The 22,943-nt window shown below is 37.6% G+C and overlaps 1 protein-coding gene across 2 annotated transcripts; it reads left to right on the forward strand.

Moving 5' to 3' along the window:
• Positions 1-3,179: 3,179 nt before the first annotated feature.
• Positions 3,180-21,258, forward strand: LOC134740655 (CDK5 and ABL1 enzyme substrate 2). 2 transcript variants are annotated; one of them, XM_063673199.1, is made up of 9 exons: positions 3,180-3,803; positions 4,054-4,181; positions 5,248-5,434; positions 6,249-6,512; positions 7,876-7,911; positions 11,295-11,409; positions 12,124-12,314; positions 13,925-14,132; positions 14,848-21,258. In XM_063673199.1, the coding sequence occupies exons 1-9, from the start codon at positions 3,484-3,486 to the stop codon at positions 14,986-14,988; spliced, it is 1,590 nt and encodes a 529-aa protein (XP_063529269.1). In that variant the 5' UTR covers positions 3,180-3,483; the 3' UTR covers positions 14,989-21,258. The 2 variants fall into 2 exon arrangements, with proteins under 2 accessions (XP_063529269.1, XP_063529270.1); XM_063673200.1 differs by lacking the exon at positions 7,876-7,911.
• The last annotated feature ends 1,685 nt before the right edge of the window (positions 21,259-22,943 follow it).

Raw genomic sequence — 22,943 nt, forward strand, 5'->3', positions numbered from 1 at the left:
GTGATTACCTTTTGTATTCACTGCGTCAAAATATCGGGAGCTCGAAAATAATAAAAATAAATGATAATCACGGTCCATATCCCGGTCAATATTAGTAGTGAAACTAACCGTGAATCATTAAAAAAAATTTAAAAATTTAAACTGTTTATTTTTATATAGAACAAAATTAAAATTTATTTATTTAGCACTAATCTTATACTTTTAAGATTACTATATGGACTTATGGACTAAGGATATATAAGGAAGGACTGGATAAGGTATATAGGGATGCAACCTCTGTTCACATTATTGAATTACAATTAAATATTTGTGTCGTTTTCCAGCAAAAGGTACCACTTTGTCGCTTACCATAAGGACGCTCTGACAGGTTATTGGTATAAAGAAACTAGCAAATTTCGTCCTTTGGTAAGCGACAATGTGGTACCTTTTACTTCAAAACGTAACATTTTTACATGCTACTGAGTCTTTGTGTATTTATATCTATCAGTGCCTTTTTAACAATAGCCTTAATATTACTAGGTTTCTTATTTATATTTTCGATTACATCACTGGGAAAATTGTTTAGAACTTTTGGTACGTATGAGGACCAAATCCTATTACCATATTCATTATTATTTTTAGTAGTCATGAAATAAGGTTCATTGGGTAAACCGCGAAGGTTATTTTGATCTACTGTATCTATTCAGCTCTCCCAAACGAGGCTCTGATGCTTGTATTCCAGGATTACAGCCAGTTTAGCCTTATCATATACACTTAGCACTCCGATCCATAAAGCAACGCTCGTCTTGTAGACCTTTCCTTTACTTCGAACGGGCATGCGTGTGTCACACAGTACTTCAGACAGCGTGCGCCACTTTTGCCAGCCTTCTTCCTCTATTTTTCCATCTTCTGAGATAACCGATCCGAGCTACTTGAAATGTGTAACTTTAGGCACAGACAGTTGTTGATTGTTGGTTTCTGCCAGTGAACCTGCATTGCAAGTGTTCGGTTTTGGTTCGACCGACTTTAAGACCCGCTTGTTCTAGGGCGTTAACCCAGAGCTCCATCACTCGCCTGAAGAGGTTTCCGAGCTGGAAGGCCCTCAAGTGTTACGAGGTGCCTTTAGCGGAGTAGGCTGCTGGAGCAGCCCCAAATTGATGGGCCCGCAAGGGCAACGCCGGCGGGGTCTCGGAGGTCTGCAAAGTTGTTCCCGTAACCCCGCCCAAAAGCGAGCGTCGGAACACCCCAGGGGTTTTAGTCCGTGTGAGTCGGACATACCCACTCGGCTTCTCCCGGGCCGGGTGGGATCCCTAACGAATTTCCCCTGGGTCAAAAAAAAAAAGGGCGTGAACCCAGAGATGTAGAGTATCCTACATTTCGCTTGCTGTGTAAGCCATGAGCCATGAGTACTATGACGTCCGCGTAGGCACGTTCAGGAGATTTATCGGCAATGGAGCTCGGATTTCTTTGGTTATTACAAAGATAGATATAACTCCGTAATAGATGGATACAGTCTAAGGAAAAAACGTGCCTCAAAAATCACGAAAATTTGATCCTCGATCAGATGGCGCCACTATCTTTGGCCTACTCTGGTATAGAGGGCGCTGACGGTTTCGTTTGTTATTTAACAATTTTAACGCATATCAGTGAAAAAACATGGGTCAAAATCATAAAAATAATTAATGCAAATAAAAAAAATCATTTATCCATATTTAAATACATTTTATCGTATTTCTATAAATCTTCATTTTTAGTTTTAAAGTGTGTCGATAGATGGCAGTGAATTTACTGTGGTTACAAAATTTACTATGACAGTACCGCTCTATCCTATTATATCCTCTGTGGTTATAAGATCCATAACCAAGTTGAAGAGTAGCGGACTAATTGCCGAACCTTGGTGAACTCCTACTCCTGCCTGAATGAATTGTGATATATTTTAATAACAAAACTTCCGTGAGTGACCCGTTATTAATATATTTAATATGAATTGTGGTATATGTCCTGTATAAGTTGTATGTAAATTTCAGGCAGGTGTTGTGCTCTAAGCAGTATCAAATAATATTTTTTTGATAAGAATTTGTTTTCTAAAACTCAAGAGATAATTTACTAAAGGAATGTAAATAATGCAAAACGTGTTTCCATACAAAGATATTTAAGATATGATGAACAAAACCAAGGAATTTCTACCCAAAAGGCACCCGAGAGCGGCTATCATAATATGGATGCGGCATTTTCTTATTTCTTCGTCTGGCAAACTCCCGCGGCGGGAATGTGTTTTGTACGCAGAAGCTCAGTAAGCAGAGTGCCGAAAAGGGTTATTAAAATTTGATATAACTGTATAAAATGTTTGTTAGTATGAAAAGACATATACCCAAAGTGCAAACATAAAACATTAGTAAAACTAGGTATACAGCTTTTAGTTAGGTACTAAATATTTATTCAAATGAGTGTACGCAATGCAATACAATGCTTGTTAGTGCAGAAATACATGCCCCACATTAAAAACCAAAAGTGAATCCAAACGTCTAATCCATCCATACTATCTAGCCATCGAACAAAATGGCCGCGTCGGTTGACCTTGACTGCGAAGCGCCAAGCGCCGTGTGGCACCCGTCCTGCTGCGGAAGTGGCGCATGTTATTTATTTCAATATTTCGTCAAATATTGATATATTTGAATCAATTTATAACTTGAATTAAGTAAATGGATAACCGGTCATTCTATTTTCGCAATATTATAAACAAAACTATCCTTATTAGACGCCAGCGAGTAATTTATTTAACCTACAGTTTGTCCCGGAGTGGGATAATGCAGACACGGATTTATTCGTCCCTGGCAGCAGCGGGAGAACGGCATATGTACACACTTGTGCAAAATGGCGTCTGGCACAGGAAGGGTTAAGATAATCATAGCTTACACAAACCAAGTCGGAGCGGCACTTCACATTGAACTGATGATGATGGTTTACCACGGTTACCCGAAGTCTTGATTACTTTGAGTTGGTTGTTTAGTTTCAATAATGCCCCCTACTTAATTATCTCGAGTGCCCAGTTCCACAGTTTACAATTCGCTTTTTACCGGCTTTCTACACTATGACAGTACTTTTTTTTAATTTTTTTAAAATACTTAACCAGCAACCCCATAAGCCCATAACTGTCAAACTAAGCTAATGAGAGAATATGGAATATCATAATGTCAAATTTATTTGCGGAAATTGCGGAATCGTCTAGTTTCAGGACAAAAATAATTATATGAATTATTTCATTGACCAATCCACCGTTAAATTTAAGCTTTGAGCTTTATTCAGATTGAATAAAGTAGTTTTTAATTAGCAGTTCTGACGGTCGCTTAACTGATGGAGAGATATAAAACATACAGTGGTTTTGTAATACGATTAGGTTTATAAGTTTGAGTAAGTTTTTATGGGATATCGCTGTTAAGGTTGCCGCTAACTTGATTTTAATTTATGAATAGTGTTGTTCAGTCATTGTTATAAGAGTTCAAAATGTCCAATCATCGTAATAAATACGAAAAAGCAAGAAGACGTCTCGCCGCTGTGACTTTTCTGTCCAACATATCTCTGGATGGGACTTTCAAGGATACGGAATTATGTCACGTCGTTAAGAAGAGCGAGAAATCGGACACCAAGGCCGTTGAGCTGGTAAATGGGGTGGAGAAGGATAAAGGGCACGAGAGTGTCCGCCGCAAAGCGCCACAGAGCCCTGCGCACCGCGTCATCGACAACCATTCCGTGAGCTCGGACTCCGACCCCAACACAAGCATCACTCCAGTCAAAGCTGTTACCAATCATGTGTTTAGAGAAAGGTATGCTTCGCTTTTTCATATTGTGTTCAATAAATTACTTTTGTTATTATATTTGTATTCAAAACTTGTGTAGTAGTGGCAAACATACGTTTACCTTTGAATTTTACTGTTGTTATAACAAAGAGGCAGCTGCCAAGTTAACACAATAAAGCCTAGCTTATTTTTGTCAGCTAAATCTTGTACTAATAAAGGACATTTTACCTTATGGACTATAGCATCACTTATTTGTCTATATTGTTTTTTTTTCAAGATGTTCATCTGGGAATCAAGAGTCATTCAAAGAGAAACTTGCAGGGGCCTGGACCAAGAAAGTACACCTATCATCACTTACTGGCATAAATATTGATGATAAGAGCAGTTCAGAAAGCTTGAATTTTGGTAATTATCATATCTTTATAATCTTATCAAAATCAAGACAAATGAGTTGACAACACATTTGAAATATACACAATCAATGTTGTTTATATAAAAAAGTGCCATGTATGATAGATAACAGACAATATTAGTAGATAAATAATATTCACATGACAGTGTGACATAGTGGCACCAGTGACCGACAGGAACCAAGAAAATAAGGGTAGGAAGCCAATTTCTTAATATGGCAACACAACACACTAATATAAACCTGCTTCCTACCCTCAATTTTATTTTATTTTATTTTATTATTTTATTGGTTAAAAAAAATCATACAGCATTACAGTAGGTACTAATGCACTGCGAAATTTAGGACAGAAAGTAATACATACAAACAAGGTACAGTATACAATCTGGGACTAGGTATGACAATTTTTTTTTTTAATTTACACAAAATTTGTGTCACAAATTCAAAGAAACGAGGTATATAATATACACAAAATAAAACAATATACAAAAGAAATATTAATAACTAACTGAGGACGGGCGGTCATCCATTGCCTCACAAAGGTTTTTGCATTCCTCAAAAATTAGCCTCCAACTACTGGCAAAAACGTCACAGTTTACCAATCACTGGTGCCACTACATTAAGTGGGAATATGCAGGTATTCTAGACCAAATAATGCTATATTGAAGATTAATTATAATATTGAAGATAAACAAATGGACTTGCTAGGTTACCCATTAAATTTTCAGGAATGAAAGCTTTATAATAAGTTTTCTACTAGAGAGCAGTAACATTTTCATGATAATACATTATTTAAAGTATATTCGCAGAAACTACTTACCTTTCATCAAATGCTTCAAATAAGGCAATTCACACACTAATGCCATACTCTGCCAATACCATGGTGAGCAGAGTGAAATATGTGACTAAACACGTAAACATGCTCAGCACAAAACACTAAGGACAAACCTGCACACAGCATGATTGATATGTTGCTCATCTTACTGTGGCAGATTGCTGAACCAGTGTGCAGAGTGCCCTACACCAAATAACAGAAATTGTATCTAATAACATTTTATTCAGGTCGCTTCCGCACAAGCAGTACATGCATCCCTGAAAACCAGGTTCACTCAAAGGAGTTGCGATGCATTCGTCCCTTAACCAAGGGAGTTTCGTTTAGAAATGAAAGGCTGGCATTTGCACCTGGTTTAGGTGTGCCATGTGTTGTATTCAGTACTATACCATATTCAAAAACTGTCCGGAATCCTCGGTATGTATACAGTTAAGGAATTCTTTAAGCCGAGTCCTCATTATGCGCGACAAAACCTTGAACCTTGGTATGCAAATGTATGCAATTTAGACGTTTATGCCGCGCGGGCTCAACTCGCGTGAGGTTCGCTGATTGGTCGCGCGTAATGGCTTCTCCTAACGTCATTTAGTCATATTTTTAGGGTTCCGTACCCAAAGGGTAAAAACGGGACCCTATTACTAAGACTCCGGTGTCCGTCTGTCTGTCTGTCACCAGGCTGTATCTCATGAACCGTGATAGCTAGGCAGTTGAAATTTTCACAGATGATGTATTTCTGTTGCCGCTATAACAACAAATACCAAAAAGTACGGAACCCTAGGTGCGCGAGTCCGACTCGCACTTGGCCGGTTTTTTTTAATTCAATATTACATTGTCAGGTATATAATAAGGTGTTACATTTCATATAGCCAGTTCATGACACCCTGTAAGGGCACACAATAGTATAGTTCTATTCTATTAATTTCTAGTCTACATATTATAATTAAGGTAACATAATAAAATTAACATATTAGTGTATCAGTAGTTTAGTAACCTATTAGTTGGTCTCATAAACCTCGTCACCAATAATCGCATTGATTTGCAATACATTCCCGCATTTGATCGGCCGTGGCCGATGGAACTCGTTGCTCCTACTTAGCCAGCAATTATCTAAAATCGCATGCTATTTGTTGCAAGTTGCAAGGTCTGTAGAAGCCTTAATATTACATAGGATACGGCTCTAATTACGTTATAAGTTTTTCAAGACTGTCCATTTATTCTTTTACTATTTTTTTAGTTCGGACCACAGAAAAGATGGCGGCCGCCGTCGCAACACTTCCGCTTCCGCAAGACCACTCTCAGCGATTACTGACAATGGTGTTGATCCTTTCGATCTCCTTGGATTGGAAAAAGAGGAAAACGGCCAAGATATCTCCTATTCAAAACTGCTTGTACCATCCAGAGTGTGTACCAGAGAACAATACCGAAAGATGTATGAAGGTGACTTTAGTGACAAAGCTAATTGGAAAATTATTAATCGCCATCCTCATGTTATAGCCAGGTAATTCAAGTTTTAAATTAATACTGTTTTAATTTTGTGTTTGCTGTTTCAAATCAAGTCAGACAACAAAAACTCGCAACAATACCATGCTTTTAGACTTGTTTAATGTACAGTTTAAATGTGAATGGTCATGTTAGTTTTATTTTTTATTTAATTGGTCTATGTCTTGAAATATGAATCATAGTGGGTTATACATAAGCATTACATGCCGTCAGGTGAAAACCAAAACTTGCTAATTGCAAAAAAAATCTTCTACCTAAGCCTTTTCCCATTATCTAGGGTCGGCTCTCCTTGCAGTTCCGGCGTCAATGTTTGTGTTTCTTAGGTTATTTTGGACCGTTGTCAGCCAAGTAGCAGGGCGTCTTCCACGTCCCCGTTTCAAAAAAAATTGCAAAAAAAATATTAAACAAAAATTAACCTTAATTTGGTACCAGCACGGTTCATTTTGGCTCTTAACTAGTGATTAATGAGTTTTGGTTGTCACCTGACGATATAGGGTGACCAGATGTCCCGAATTTTTCGGGGCGTTCTGATGGCTATTCAAAGATCTGGAAAATCCAATTTAGAACACTTACGTTAACTTTATGCGTGTAAAATTTCACGTGGGAACGGAATCCCGAATAGCATGGTCCCGTAAATACTAAATAGAAATTCGGATCTGGTAACCCTAATTAGTAATTACATATCACAAAACACTGCACATTATATAGTTTGTGCTATCCATGAAGACGCGCCCCACTCTTATTCCTTATAGCCTTATAGGGAGTGTGCATAAACTGTAGGGGGCAGCACAAGAGACGTCAGATTTTCGGCGCGAGGTGTAAATGTGAAGTTTATGCTTCCCAAGTAGCTCACAAGATAGCAGAACCTACTATACATAAGAAAACGTACGAGAACGGTAGATGGCAGCACTTGCTTTCGCGTGAAGTGTCAATGTACATGTTTTTGTTTCCGATTCAGGCCACAAGATAGTATGGTACAAGTGTACAACCTTTTAACAGTGTAGTAGTTCTGTCTATACACATTAATTAACGATGTGTGCTAGTGTAATAGACAGAACTACATACTATAAGCGATTAGGTATAGGAAGAAGAGTGGGGGCGCATGTACGTGGATGGCACAGACAGGAATTGCAGAAATCAAAGTTCACAAGTTTCAAAACCTACGAATTTTCATTATAAACAGTCATAATAAAGTATCGTAAAAGTTTATTACAAATTGCCGATACAATGAAACGAGTCACTATCGCTGAGAATTATCATACAGAGTGACCCGATGTCATTGCTTTTGATTGTACTTTAGATGTTACATTTCAGCGCCCACATGCATCCCTCATTTCATCACTAACCCATTTATATTTCAGAACTAAGTTATTGACGAGGCACAAGGATAAAAAATGGTAAACAATAAAATGTTTCTCCTAGATAAGCTATGCATAATGCAGCACACATAATCAAACTATGCTCAATCGACTATATCCTCGTGCCACCCTATGTACAGTTAGCAAAACTATCATCTTAGCACCCCTACATACATACTTGTATGCAGGGATGCTAAGCTAAAGTTTTGCTGACTGTACATTACGATGTACACACTGTTTCAATGGAATTTCAACCTTCATTAAAACAAACAAGTACCATTTTTTTTGTCTCGTGAATATTTGGAACAAATGAAAATCACCCAACGAAAAAAAAGGTTATTGTTTCGTATGATGGGCGGCACGAGCCTACACCGTGTCCAATAAGTCCGAATACAGTACAAATATATACATTCTATTCGTAAATGAATGTACGAATATAATGTACTGCAATTAAAATTATATTTTATTAATGGCACACTTATATAATATATTTACAATAAATGTTTCGGAATAACATCACCTTTAACTTGTTTACCAGCCTCAAACGCTTTTTCCATTGGCATTTCGTCCCAAATACGCTCGATATCGGGGATGACGAAATCAAGCATGGAAATCATGCGGGGAAGCAGTGGCTCCAAGTCGCACAGAAACGTGACGAATGGCGTAAAATGAAAAAGGCCTACACCCGAAGGGTAGAAAAGGGCTAAAGAGAGAGAGAGAGAGAGAGAGACGCTCGATAACCTTTTTGAAATGATCCAGGCTTATGATTTTATAAAGATGTAGTTTCGAAAGCATGTACGACCATACAAAATAATCTAATCTTGAGAACTGGGTGGCCATTCATGTTTCGGCAAAAAATCTGTCAAATTAGCCTGACACCAAGCTTGAACAGAATTTGCCGTGTGAAGGAGCTCCGTCTCCGACATACATTTTAAATTTGGGGCAACAATATTCTCCAAAACCTCGGTTTTATAGTAAAGTGCGTTAATTTTTACGCCTTTATCTATAAATACTATAGGTAGTTTACCCCTCTTCCATACTGCACCCCACACCATGACCGATAGTGAGCTCTGGAACCTAGTAACATTTTTCTGGTTGTCCGGAATGTCTTCTATCCGTGGTGCCCACAATCGATCATTTTGGGCTCTATGAGGCTGTTAAAACACAAACAGTTTCTCGTCAGAAAAAAAAACAAACTCATCACCTGCGTGCCAAGAAAGTATTACGTTAGATCTTTGCACTCTCTTTTTGTTGGTCTCTTCGGAAATGCCATGTACTTTGCATTTTTCATAAGCATGGCATCCAAGATCCGCCTGACACTCAACGTCAACATACTCTTTTACTTAAAAAAAAAAAAGAATTTGATGGCCTGTATTCCGTATGTCTTTAGAGCCAAGGTAAAAAGATATGTATTCGGAATTCGGACTTATTAGACACGGTGTAAATATACCGTGATAAGTGCCTTTTAAATAAAGTTAAGTTATAGGTGTTGTATTTTGCTAGTAATACGTATGATTACTTTTAATATATCAAGTTTAATATATGCTACTCATCAATACATATATTTCAGGAGATCATATTAGCTAAAATACATATGTTTATCATTATGCATGTAGTAATGTAATTTAATAGAAATTTAAGTATGCATTCTTTTCTATATACTCATACCACGTGCCCACGAATAAACCGAGATTTTTTAACAATAAGATATTCCTGATCATATTTAAAAACTAAAATGTCCTATAAACTTTTTTGGAATTCGCCTAGTTTCAGAGTTAAAACCAGTAAAAAAAACCGGACAGGTGCGAGTCGGACTCGCCCACCGAGGGTTCCGTACTTTTTAGTATTTGTTGTTATAGCGGCAACAGAAATACATCGTCTGTGAAAATTTCAACCCTTTAGCTATCACGGTTCATAAGACAGACAGACAGACAGATAGACAGTGGAGTCTTAGTAATAGGGTCCCGTTTTTACCCTTTGGGTACGGAACCCTAAAATTATCTTTTTATTGTTACTTAGTGCAAAACGCCTTTTTGATGGCGATGTTGCCACTATGGGACCCTAGCCTAGTCCAAACATCCTTATTGATACCAAAAAAGTTATTTATTTTTGAGTTGGAGTTTTACAAATAGCATTTACATTTTATGTACAAATACATACAAAAAATAAAAATAATTGGCAGTATTGACCTCAACTCATATAAGATTTTTTCCTTATCTTGGCCTCAGAAATGCATTGTTAAAACCTCTCAAGCTCCTCGTGGGCACCTTGTATATTGTATTTAATACAACAGTTCACATAACAAAGTTTCTTAAAAGAGTCGAAGTTACAATACGAAGCATATTAGGCGAGTTTAGTAATAACAGAAGCGAGAATTTGATGATTTTTATGCTTCGTTGCATACAATAATTTATCTACGACAGCAGAGCAATATGTTAAAAAGGTGCCTTACACCAAATTTCAGCTTCCTAGGATTTCAGAAAGTACCCTAACGGTTTTGATGATCATCAGTGAGTGAGTGAGTGCCGAAGTCGGGGTTTTTTTTAGATATAAATAAAATCTAAAGTAATAATAAGAGCTATGTAATTGAAAATTTTTATGCTTAAAAATCCACTAATGACATCATATCCCGAGATTTTTTTTTATCTGGTATAATCCAAACCCAAGTTATGAGGGCTCAAAAAACGACGAAACGTTTCGAGAAAAGGTAGGCAATGCTCTTGCGCTTCGCTCTGCTCGTCTTGGCGCAGATTCCATCCGGGGATGATAGAGATATCATCTATCTGCCCTTCTGTAGATACTTGATTAATATGTTTCAACTTCATTCCACTAGTATGACTACACATAAATCACATAATATGGAGAAATGGAAAGTCTCCCACTTATTTGGTTCACTTTTCATGACAACATTCAGTGCCATAGAATAGTGTCATAATTTAAGAGTTAGCTTAGTCTCACATAATCCTTATTATTAACTAAGGCCAACCAGGTTAAATGCATTGCATTTTTTAAACAACGTGAATTGGAAAAGGTCGATATCTAGTGATAAAAGCTTGTGCAACTTGAAGAATAAAACGAAATATGGTGTTCTAATCATTCGTATTCGAGAAACTCAAGTAAGAGAGAAAGAAAACAAAATAGACGTAATAAACCCATATTTGCGTTTGACGCGGTTGACCTTAAATATGTATCTTCGTTATATAGTCTCTAGTTTAGTACTCATATCATATGATAACTGCAGCTCAGCTCATACTAGATAATGCATATTGAAGTAGGTATTTCTTACATCTTTTTTTAAACATGCATGGGTACATTATACTCCTTAACCTGGTTGCATTATAAGTCCGGGGTCCGCATGGGTAAAGATTAACCTATATTTTTCCGTTGTGTATAACTTTTGTTTAATATGATATTTATTGTAGGTGCTTCTCCTACGAGTCGTCGCAGAGGCCCCAAATGGCCGCGTCGCCGCCTTTGAGTACAGTTGATAACAAAACATTCGATTGGGAGGAAGCATCATTACTGACGCCAAAATATGTAAGTATCTACTTTTTTAACAAAGAAAGATGCATGCTAAACCGTATTAAAGTAGTGCAAAATGTTATATAAGTTTGACGATGTACCGCCCCATTCATAATACGGTGTCTAAAGTAATGAAGCGCTAACTTTGTACAGTTTATAATTCAGTTTCTGCAAAACGTAAATAAATTGTCCACTAAACTATTGTAAACTGCTGCTACAATATTTTGCACTACTTACGCGTCCTAATATTATTTTTACTCGACTTGCGTCAGAACCGACTGCGTCAGAACTGTGAGAAGGACGATAAGGCGGGGACAAACAATACTTTGTTACCTACCGGCACAGAAAGATCTACTAAAACTACGTTTGTCACCGCATGCGGCACCTCCTTATTTCATTATATAGGTATTGTGATACTTGTTTTTCCTTTTTCAGTCCATTTTTTAAGAAGTCGGGTTTTTAGTATAATAATATTTATTTGTCTATACATAGTTTGAAATAATTCAAGATGCAATTTTCGGTCATTGTCTTGTCAGTATGAGACCATATTTTATTTTCATTACTTATCTGAAATAACAAATTAGGACGAATCATGTCATTCTATTGGAGCATGCACCACCGTTTAGGTGGCAAACTACTCTTGCTATATCCGTTTCATTTATCGTATTTTCGGGGGACAAAATGAAAGTAAATACGAAAATATTGTTTCATGATTATGTTTTGTCCTAGGTGCAGTATTGTCCTAACGTCCTAGACGACCCCGAGCTGATCGCCGGCAAGCACAGGACGCTGCTTACGTTCACTTCCTACATGACCTCTATCATCGACTATGTCCGTCCACAAGACTTGAAGAAGGAACTCAATGATAAATTCAGAGAGAAATTCCCCCACCTAAAACTAACTCTTAGCAAATTGAGAAGGTAAAGATATGTCTCTATGACTAATCTGACTTAAAGGGACGCCCAGATATGTCGAACGCGCTGCTAAATGGTGTGTCATTTACGACTGGATCGACGACGGAAATGTGACACGGGTGTATTTTTAACCGACTTCAAGATTTCAAAAGGAGGAGGTTATCAATTCGGTTGTATTTTTTTTTTTTTTTTGTTTTTTGTTTTTTTTTAATGTTTGTTACTCCATAACTCCGTCATTTCTGGACCGATTTTGAAAATTCTTTTTTTGATTGTAAGTATATACATACAGATTGGTCCCGTTTTTGTCAAAACGCAGTTCTGATGATGGGATCCATGAGGAATCGAGGGAACTCCTCAAATGTTAAAGGCTTACATATAGTGATTTTAGTATTTTCATCAACAAATCAAGCACTTACATTTAAAAAAGTGACATTTGATGAAGTGGAACTGCTGATGATGATCAGAACGGAACTCTTCAATGACGCATAGTTCACGTTTGGCGATTTGGCCTCTTCGTTATGTTTGTTAAGCAAGTTAGGTTTTCAAGAAACATTTTTGTCAAGCTCGAGTTCTGATGATGGGATCCACGAGGAATCGACGGAACTCCTCAAATGTGAAAGGCATACATATAGTGATTTTTGTATTCTTATAAACAAATCCAGCACTTCCATTTTAAAAAGTGACATTTGATGAAGTGGAACTGCTGATGATGATCAGAATGGAACTCTTCAATGACACATAGTTCACTTTTGGCGATTTGTTCTCTTCCTTATGGACCAAGACCTAAACTTGTACCCGGACTCTGACCCGGACCCGGGTCTGAACATGGACCCAAACTCGGACCCGGACCCGGACCGAACTCTGACCCAAACTTGGACCCGGACAGCCGGACACGGACCCGGACTCGGATCCGGACACGGACCCGGACTCGGATCCGGACCCAGACCCGGACCCGGAAATGCTACTAGAAAAGTGGGTTAGGTTAGGTTAGAACTGTGACCCTTACAGAAACGAAATGCTATCAGAAAAGTAGGTTAGGTTAGGTTAGGTTAGAACTGCGACCCTTACAAAAACGAAATGCTACTAGAAAAGTGGGTGGTTTTACCTCCTTTTCTATATTATTAGGCAATATTATAATAATTAGGCAATTAGGCAAAATTAGTCAAAAGATGGATTAGGATAATTACGCAAAATATGCTGTCTATTTCATTTCATTGTCTGGAATCTAAGAGTGCACCATCAACAATAAGTAAACTTTCAGCGGCATCCCCCATTGAAGTCGGTTTTTTTTCTTAAAAATTATTTCAACTTTCAACTAGACATTTTAAACGAGCCCAGGACTCTTTGGTTGGCACGTACAACCTCTATTAATTTTTAAAAATACAAATGTAGACAACCAATTACTTCAATTTGACTTTCGGACATTTTTGTATGAAATATGTATAGACGGCGCGTGTGCAATTAACAAACTAAATATCTTCTAAAAGCGTACTAATATGCAGTACGCTTTTAGAAGATGTTTAGTTTGTTTGTTATTGATGAAGCCCCGATACCCTACTTAGGTAGGTACATAGATGTTCTAGATACGTAATTATATTGTTTTTTTATCCTTTCAGCATTAAAAAGGAGATGCGCAAGATAGCGAAACATGACAGTGGCGGCATCGACTTATTACCCGTCGCTCAAGCATACGTCTACTTTGAAAAATTGATTCTGGCGAATCTCATTACGAAAGATAATAGAAAGTTATGTGCTGGCGCCTGCTTGTTGCTGTCTGCTAAACTAAATGACGTCAAAGGAGAAACATTGAAGGCTTTAATTGAGGTAACTACTTTTTCTATACTGTGTTAGCTAGCTGATTTACGTGTCTTAACGTCTATATAATGAAGAAAAACTATTTTTGAATGCTATTTGTTGTCATTTTAATTATGTATAATATTGATGTATGTATTTCCTAGTTTTAAGGTTGGCGTTTACGTCATACACGTGTAGACGTGTAGTTTTTTCTGGTTTACAGTATTATTCAAGAGCATGAACAAAGGAATACTAAGACACGCTAAGTAGTGTTAAATATTATAGCCTGACGAGACGTAGTGCTAAAATTAGTAGCTAACGTAGATGGCGCTATACCACTGCAATCTAGTCACTACAACGTACCTAATGTACCTATGCAATGCCGTTTATTCTGTTACAATAGTTAGGCCGTAGTCTGGGGCCCATTTCTCGAAAGATATTAGTCTAATATTATTAGTGTATTGTCATGCCAACTCATACAATTTGACACTTCGGGGACTAATAATATTAGTCTAAAATCGTTCGAGAAATGGGCCCCTGGACGCAAGCCGGGCGTGGCAATTCATGGCCGTTCATACACTTCGAGCGCAATGGCTTTGATTTGCTGCTCGCCGCGCTGCGCGCCACTTACTACCAGTCCGCGGCCTTACTATTTTACGAGTCCCAGTATTCCTTTGATTGTATTCGAATTCTTTTTTATCAATTTTCCGTTTAAAAAAATACAAATTAATTATTTCTTCAACAGCGCATCGAAACGACCTTCAGAGTGAACAGAAAGGACTTGATGAAATTCGAGTTCGCGGTCCTAGTAGCCCTCGAGTTCGGTCTGCACGTGCCGCCGTACGAGGTGTTCCCGCACTACCAGCGGCTGCTGCACGACTCGTGACCTTGGCGGCTGCCGTGCGCGCGCGCTCGCCGCCGCAGGTTGTCCGCCAGAGACATCGACAAGTACTGCAGGGAGTACTGAGCGTGGAGTGTCTTGTACAACACGTGACCTCAACCTCATGCTGTAATACTACATTGTAATACAAGTGTGCTACGTGTACGTTGGTCATTACACACGAGGCGATATTGTGCGCGAGAGCTGTAAGCGAGCGGAAAGTTGGTTTTCGCGAACTAGTGCTTTTTACTTTTCCAATTTTTTTAAATTTTTACTTGTTCCAATTCATGACTACTTATTGATGAGTGTTAATATTAGTTTCCTTTAAACGTCGTAATCAACATACCGTTAATAAAACCTACTGTTAATGTAAGAATACGTAAAATATGCATATTTCATATTTTATTACTTACCTCTTCATCATTATAAGTATTTTAACACGTTTATTTTTTAATGTTGAAAAACCGTTCTTAATAAATTGTCTGAATGGAACGGAACGCCTGTCAAAGAAGAGGCGTATTTTCTTACTTCAAGAATGTTTTAAGTTTCCAAAGGCAACATTAGATATTGTTTTTATAAATATACGATACACTAATAATCGTAAATTTAATTTAGGTAATAATAGTACAATGTTTTAATATTTACAATTGTTTCTGTCTTATAGAACATGCATTTGAAAAAAAAACTTATTGAAGTGGGTTCAATAATAATAACAAAATCTATTCTAGTCGAATAAAAGCTAGAAGAAAAACACCTCTTCATAATGTCAATGATGTCACAGAATTAATAATAAAAAAGTTCCGAATTCCATTCTTGTTGCTTTTCTTATTTTTTCGCAACTGTATTAAAAAAACGTCGGTCGATACACGTGCGGAAATGTCATTTTTCACTCGTCCCGCGTCTTGCCACTCGCCTACGGCTCGTGGCCAGATATCTCGGTACTCGTGAAGTAATGACATACTTTCCGCACTAGCATCGAAATGTACTATTTTGGTATTACATTAACAGTAGGTTTTTATGTTGATTACGACGTTTAAAGGAAACTAATAACACTCATCAATAAGTAGTCATGAATTGGAACAAGTATAAATTAAAAAAAATTGGAAAAGTAAAAAGCACTAGTTTGAGAAAACCAACTTTCCGCACGCTAAACAGCTACGTAAGGTAGCACTTTTTGAGCAACTGTATTAAAAAGAAACTTTCTTATTAATCAAATTTGAATTGTTTAAACAGTTAGTATTGTGTGTTGCATCTGTCATACTGCCGGCCGCGCCTCTCCCTGCGCTGCCGGGGGCCACGGCGGGGCGCCGGCGGCCGCTAGTCCGTGTTGTCATTTCTACTCGACCAATTTAAGAAGGGTCCGTTTCCACGCATATTATTAGCAATCAATTACCTTCTTAAGACAGTCGGATTATCATTCATTAGCTAACAAGTGCTATAATATAATGAAAAAGCACGCATGTTTAATATTTAGGATTATGAGCCTAAAAGCGGTTCAATAACTTCTACGTTACGAGCAAGTGTGTTGAAAAAGCATATTGTACACTTGTACCTTGTACAAGTACTTACTTGAGAGCAATGAAGTCGGGTCACTTTGTATTGAAGTTTTCATACATTGTTTCATGTCGGTATAATAATTATCTACATATGTACTACATAACATACACACGCAGCTGTAAACTTTCAGATCCACTTTATTAATGGAATTCATTCATAAAGTGGGTCCATGTACTTTTGCGGCTCCCTGTACAGCTGAACTACACTTTAAATCAACAGAAAAGGTTGCTTCTGAAGTGACCCGTTTTCATAGCTATTGAAAGAATAACCACACCAAGGCTAGTAAATTTCAAACGTTTAATGTAATTCGGCTTTAAATTAGCAAACGAAATTTAGTTCGACTAGTACGTCGATGATAGATAAGTTTTCTGTGATTGTATAATGCACAAGTTATCCTCATGGCGCTCGCTGTTGGGCCCCACGTGCCTCTGTACGAGGCTGTTCCAGCTTGGCTACAGCCCTTGGTTGTCAGCCCAGTTGGGCTAGCATAGGAGTAGGAGTGGCGCGACAATATGGCGCCCACGAGATAGACTACCCTTCCCTCTTTAATTAATGCAGCTAGAAAAAGTACGTAGTCTATATCTCTTGAGCGAAATACTGTCGCGCCCCTCCTTTATTCTAGGTCTAGGCTTACAGCGGCCGAAAGCAGCTGTCTACTCGGCGGGGAGAAAGCAAGTAGTGATTGAATATTTTCTTGCGCAAGAATTGTAGACATGTACTCCCGGCTGCAAAAGTGCATACCCACTTTATGAATGAATTACATCTATAAAGTGGATATGCACTTTTGCAGCTGTGTGTTCATGTAGATTCTCTCGCATCTTATAGCTTATTGGATTATCAGTATGCATGTAGCACCAAAAGGTATGGATGGAGTTATAGACGGTTCGACGTCGTAAGTCTATGATAGATAAGTAATGTGCTGTGATTTTAGGAAGAGAGTTTCATTTTAAAGATATATATTTATTTACCGAACGACGGCTACATGCAAAGAAGCATCTTTAGCTGGTGAGTGGAACCCATATCAGTTGACGTAGCCAAGTTGAGAAACGATTTACAATTACTGTCACCTTGGCTAAGCCTCGACGGGGGGTATTCAGATTTTACAATCTGTCAAAGTTTTCATATTGTTATGATACGATCTTAATACGACTCTGTTATTTTGCGCGCACCAATCAGCGCGAATTTGTCATATCATCAAAACCTTAACAAATTTTAAAATCAGGGTACCGCTCCAGATATCTGAGTAAAATATCCAAAATCATGTTAGTAATTTAGTTAAATTATTTTTCCTGTTACGCATAGGTTTCCTGTAGACACCGAAACGGATTTAAGGTTTAATTTATTATGCATTGTTATTTATTTCAAGTATGTACATATTTACGTGAAATGATTATAGTATGTAGGTATGTACATTATTTTCACAGTATTTCAATGATCGAATTTAAACTGTTGTGAGAAATACTAACATTAAATAATCCGAAACATGTCGTGCGAGTGACTAAAACAAGTGAGTCTAAACCGTGAAATTATTTAATGATAGTATTTCAATGGACCACTTCTGCTACACAATTATTTTATTTAATCTAGGAAAAATGCTGTCGACTTCTATTCTAACCGAGAGCTGCATATTTTTTTATTCTTCAACAAATGCGCATAGCTACTACTTGATTTTATAAACTTAAGCATCTTGTAAGCTCTAACGAAACCTTTTTAAATCTATGACACAATTTAATTAAGTAGGTGCTGCACACAACAGCGAGTAAGACTCGCTCTTGCCGTTTAGCTAGTTATAAGTACTTAAGTAGTTTTAAGGGTTTTCCTAGTATTCACCAAATTTTATCTAGTTATAATTAAAATCAAAATACATTTATTTCAGATAACCAGAGATCTATACATGTAAAGATAAAATAACATTTTGAAAACCACAATAATAAATAATTCAAACAAAATAATATCACAAACAATTAAAATTATTAAAATTAAAATGAATATATTAAATTAAAACAGACACATTAAAACAAAATAAAACTTAAAATTAAAATCCCAGTCAGGTACATTAATTAAACAATTTTTCATAAGACACACACCCCTTCAGACTGTCTACTCACTGTTTTTGTATATGACAGTATAGCACATCCTTTCGGCAATGACTTTTAGAATGCTATTGTGACTACCTATTATACTTACTTTACTCTTTGATTGTGACTATCCCTCAATTGCCTCTGCATCGACGCGTACTTTTTGCGCATAATGGCGTGAAAACCATCAACGCGAGCGCCTACAAACATACCTGAGGCGCTGTAACGGCGGGGCAGTCTCATTAGCATATTTAAACCTCATTATAATAATTTTAAACTTAGGGAGTCATTAGTTAAAATAAGTAAGGCGGTGTATCGAGTAATTCCAAATACAGTCAAGTGGGATAACAGGGGACAGGAGGGAGTAACTTTTGACAACGCAAATATTCTCCAATTTAAATCAGGATTTATCAGTCTTAGGGTCAAGTTTTCAACTAGCTAGATTAGTTTATTAGTAAAAAAATAGTCTAAACTTATTTCTCTGGCCCCAGTTATCCCACTTGACGGTACAAAGTGATATAATTATGAATTATTTTCATATTCGGTTTTCGTATTCGCTTCAGAATGTCGGGTAAATTCTGAACCGAATACGAAAACCGATACGAATTAGGCCTTTTGTGTAACTTGAAAATAGGTACAGTCGCCATCAGGGGCCCGTTTCTCAAAGCTTGTAACTTGTAATACAAGCGGATGTCACTTTTTGACAGTTTTTGTTAGAAAGGGACTTCCACGTGTATTACAAGCTACAAGCTTTTGATAAACGGGCCCCAGGTGTATCATTATTGTAATTTGTACCTCCCTATTAGTGTCATTTGTGACGGCATTAAGAGTGCACGTTGTAATATTTTTGAACTGTGTTATACAAATAACTACGCTTATATTTGATGACGTCTGTAACTAGGACCTACTGAATACACCCATTTTATAGTATAGGTACTTGCCACGGTATTAAAGTAATGTATCAATCTTTGCCAAGTAGTCAATTATAAAGTGGGTCTACCGCGAACATCGAAAATCTAGATATCTGCCCCTCTATCCTCTCTATTTTGTAGTCTTTTTTTTGCTTTAAATTATTTCTTTGATTATGTCACTTTATGCTTTACTACTTTTACACCAGAATAATTTTTTTATGACATAATGACATAGAACTAGGCATTCCTATTTAAAGTTGTACCCCCAACTCGCATTTTTGATTTTGAATTTTTTATACTTTTTCTATCAGAATCACGAGCTCTTTCGATCCTAATACGAGAAAAAAAGTGTCCTCAAAATTTCGTACAATTTTTTTTGTACATTTTGTCACGGTCATAGAAGGTTGTATAGAAAACCGTAACCAAAGTGACCAAAAATTTAGGGGACACTTTTTCTCAGTAAAAATGAAAAAAGCTCGTGATTCTCAGTAGAAATAATATAAAAATTCCCAATTTAAACACAAAATTTTTTGGTAAAACCTTAAATAGGAATGCCCAACTCTTAATGATACCCTACTGAAAAATATATACAATAATAGCTATTTATGCAACAAGTGCGGAATGTGTATGATTTCCGACGAGTGGAATTTTATTCACGAGCGAGCAAAGCGAGCCAGTGTATAAAGGAATACGAGTCGGAAATCATCTTTACGCACGTGTATCATACAATGTTTTACTATGCATTGTGCGAGTAAATAAAAAACATATCATGGCAAATAAGTTTAATTATTAAAAAAATTAAAACAAAGAGCACTAGTGCGGAAAAGTGCTTTTTTCCGCACTAGTGCAAGAAAGTAGCGCCATATGTACTGTAAAAAAAAATTGAAAACAAAAAGCACTAGTGCGGAAAAGTAGTACTTTCCGCATGATATGGCTCCGTAGGAAACGCACTTTTCGAGCACATGCATTGTAAATATGTTTACAGTACATATGGTGCTACTTTCTCGCACTAGTGCGTCAAATAGCACTTTTCGTGCATATGTCGAAAGTTTAAAGGTCCATATGTACTGTAAAACGTTGTACGATACACGTGCGAATAGGTATTTATTAATTTCCTTTTTTCCGCACTTATCGTTAATAACTATTACATTACATATGGTGCTACTTTCCCGCACTAGTGCGGGAATAAGCACTATGTCGAATATTTAAAAGGCCATATATGTAGGTACTGTAAAACTTTGTACGATACACGTGCGAATAGGTAATTCGCAATTCGTGTCGATTTAAAACACTCCCTTCGGTCGTGTTTTAATTTATAACCACTTGTTTCGAATTACCTACTTACGCACTTGTATCGTATATAACTATTATGTATTTTCGTTTTGAGAGAACAAGGCCTAAAATTAGCTCAAAATTTATATATGTACAAAATTGATATACCTGTAAGGTTCCAAGGTTCATTTATAGCGATTAGCGATGGTCGCCGTGCCGCCAAGGCTAGAACTGGTTTAAGTAGCTTGGAATTGGTATTTTAACATAGGTACTATATATTGAACTAGCTTACAATTTTAATATGTAATGTGTAATGTTTATGGAACTGTGATAAATAGTGAAATTATTAGAGATACACTAACAAAAAAATATATTATTAAGTTTGTGCAAAATTTAATTAAGCTACCAGAAAAAGCATTTTTAAAGCATGTATGTAATAATATAATTTTAATTCTGATCATCACCTTTTTTCTTTTGTGACCTATAATTCTTTTATCGTATTTACCGTACCGTGTAGTAAATTGTAGGTATTGTATAAAACTATCTAAAGAACTCATAAGTAGTCGTTTTGTGTTTTATTCACCATGTGCAGCTCTAATGCATTTATACAGTGGCTTAAAGTCGCTTAATGCACAAACAGCTCTATTTAGACGTGGGTCGCTCATATCAATTGCCCCACGCTTCTATATACAAGATTCTTAACAAGCACTCAATGAAACGTGAAGGTCTTGGCTCATTGCTGCAACATTAATGTGATATGGTGTGTAGTATTAAACCTATATAATTACGAACGTAGGAAGTAAAGGAGTGCATCCAAAACGTTTTCCTAGCGCTACGCTCGTAGCCGATCCCACCGTTTCCCGCTTTGTAGAGGAAAGCGACTACGAACAGAGAATCCGCCGAGCGGGTTACCGGCATTCAATGAGTTTAATTAACACATTCACTGCCAGGTACCCGCCTAGACGGCGATCGTAAGTTTTGCTCAGATGCCAGACAACCCGCTAGACGGGTTGTTGCTATAGGTAGCCACAGATAACAACGGGCTACGCCAAAGAGCCAACCTAGCGGGCGCACATCACCACGGCTAGCAGGGTTGAAATTTAATTACATATTATATCTTATACTTACACATTTAGACATGCATCAATATGTTGGATATTAGACAGGCCATGCTGAAAGATATTAAATTGTTATTTGTATCTCCTTGTGGATTTCACGGGCCTATAAATCCCGGTCTTTTGATAGGCTTGCGTGGGGATATAAATCCAACACGTAGAAGCCCCTTGGAGAGCTTTAATGTCATGTAGAACGCCTGCTGGAACCCGTTCACAGGCGCAACAATATACACCCATGAACCGGTCGCAGCAGGCATTGGGACTATTGTAAAAAAAGTGAACAGTATACCGGCTATGGATTGAAGTTTGGGTGGACAATGAGACTGGGCTATTGTAAAGACGTCCGGACACCTGCCATAACAATGTTTTCACAAGTTATCGAGGCAGGTGGTGACTTGCCGCTGACTAGATGGGCCTCTGAAACTGCCGTCGTGAAGACGACCAGGAGCAACACCGGTGTGAGCGGCTCAGGGGTGTCGAGAGGTGTGCGCCGCTTTCTACCCAGTAGCTGTTAACAGCCACTGTGCCAACTCGCGTCTTATGCATCTTTCACTTCCACCCCTGGAGCATATAGTTCTAGCGACTCCTCTCTGGACAGCCAATGAAGGCAAGCCAGAGCTGAGAGTTCTGCGGGTCCCCTTGGGGTCCACTCCGACCGACGAAGACACGCCGGAGACGGAGACCCTGACCGACTCTCGGGAGCACTCGGGTCCGTGGGGTCGTTACTCCCCAACAGCTCGCCACAAGCTGCCCTGCGGGCAAAATTTTTTTTATTATTATTATGGTAACTTGCATTTGATTTCAGAAATCATGTCACCATTGTCCACGACCATGGATGACTGGAAAACGTATAGGTACCTAATCTGAGAAGTCTTACATATGCATTAGGGTATTTAGAATCAGTTTACAAAGTATCATTACAACCGGTGTAGCGGTTACGAAGAAATTAACAAATTACGTTTTTTTACTTTGGAGCAGCCTGTATGTGTTAATAGCTCCTGAGGTAATAAATAGTATGAAACCTTCTT

The sequence above is a fragment of the Cydia strobilella genome, chromosome 4 (genome assembly GCF_947568885.1).
Source record: "Cydia strobilella chromosome 4, ilCydStro3.1, whole genome shotgun sequence".
NCBI lineage: Eukaryota > Metazoa > Arthropoda > Insecta > Lepidoptera > Tortricidae > Cydia > Cydia strobilella.

Coding starts and splice junctions, on each gene's coding strand:
- LOC134740655 (XM_063673199.1), top strand. CDS start 3,484: ATGTCCAATCATCGTAATAAATACGAAAAAGCAAGAAGACGTCTCGCC. Junction 4,182..5,247: donor TTCAGAAAGCTTGAATTTTG/GTAATTATCATA, acceptor CATTTTATTCAG/GTCGCTTCCGCACAAGCAGT. Junction 6,513..7,875: donor CATCCTCATGTTATAGCCAG/GTAATTCAAGTT, acceptor TTTATATTTCAG/AACTAAGTTATTGACGAGGC.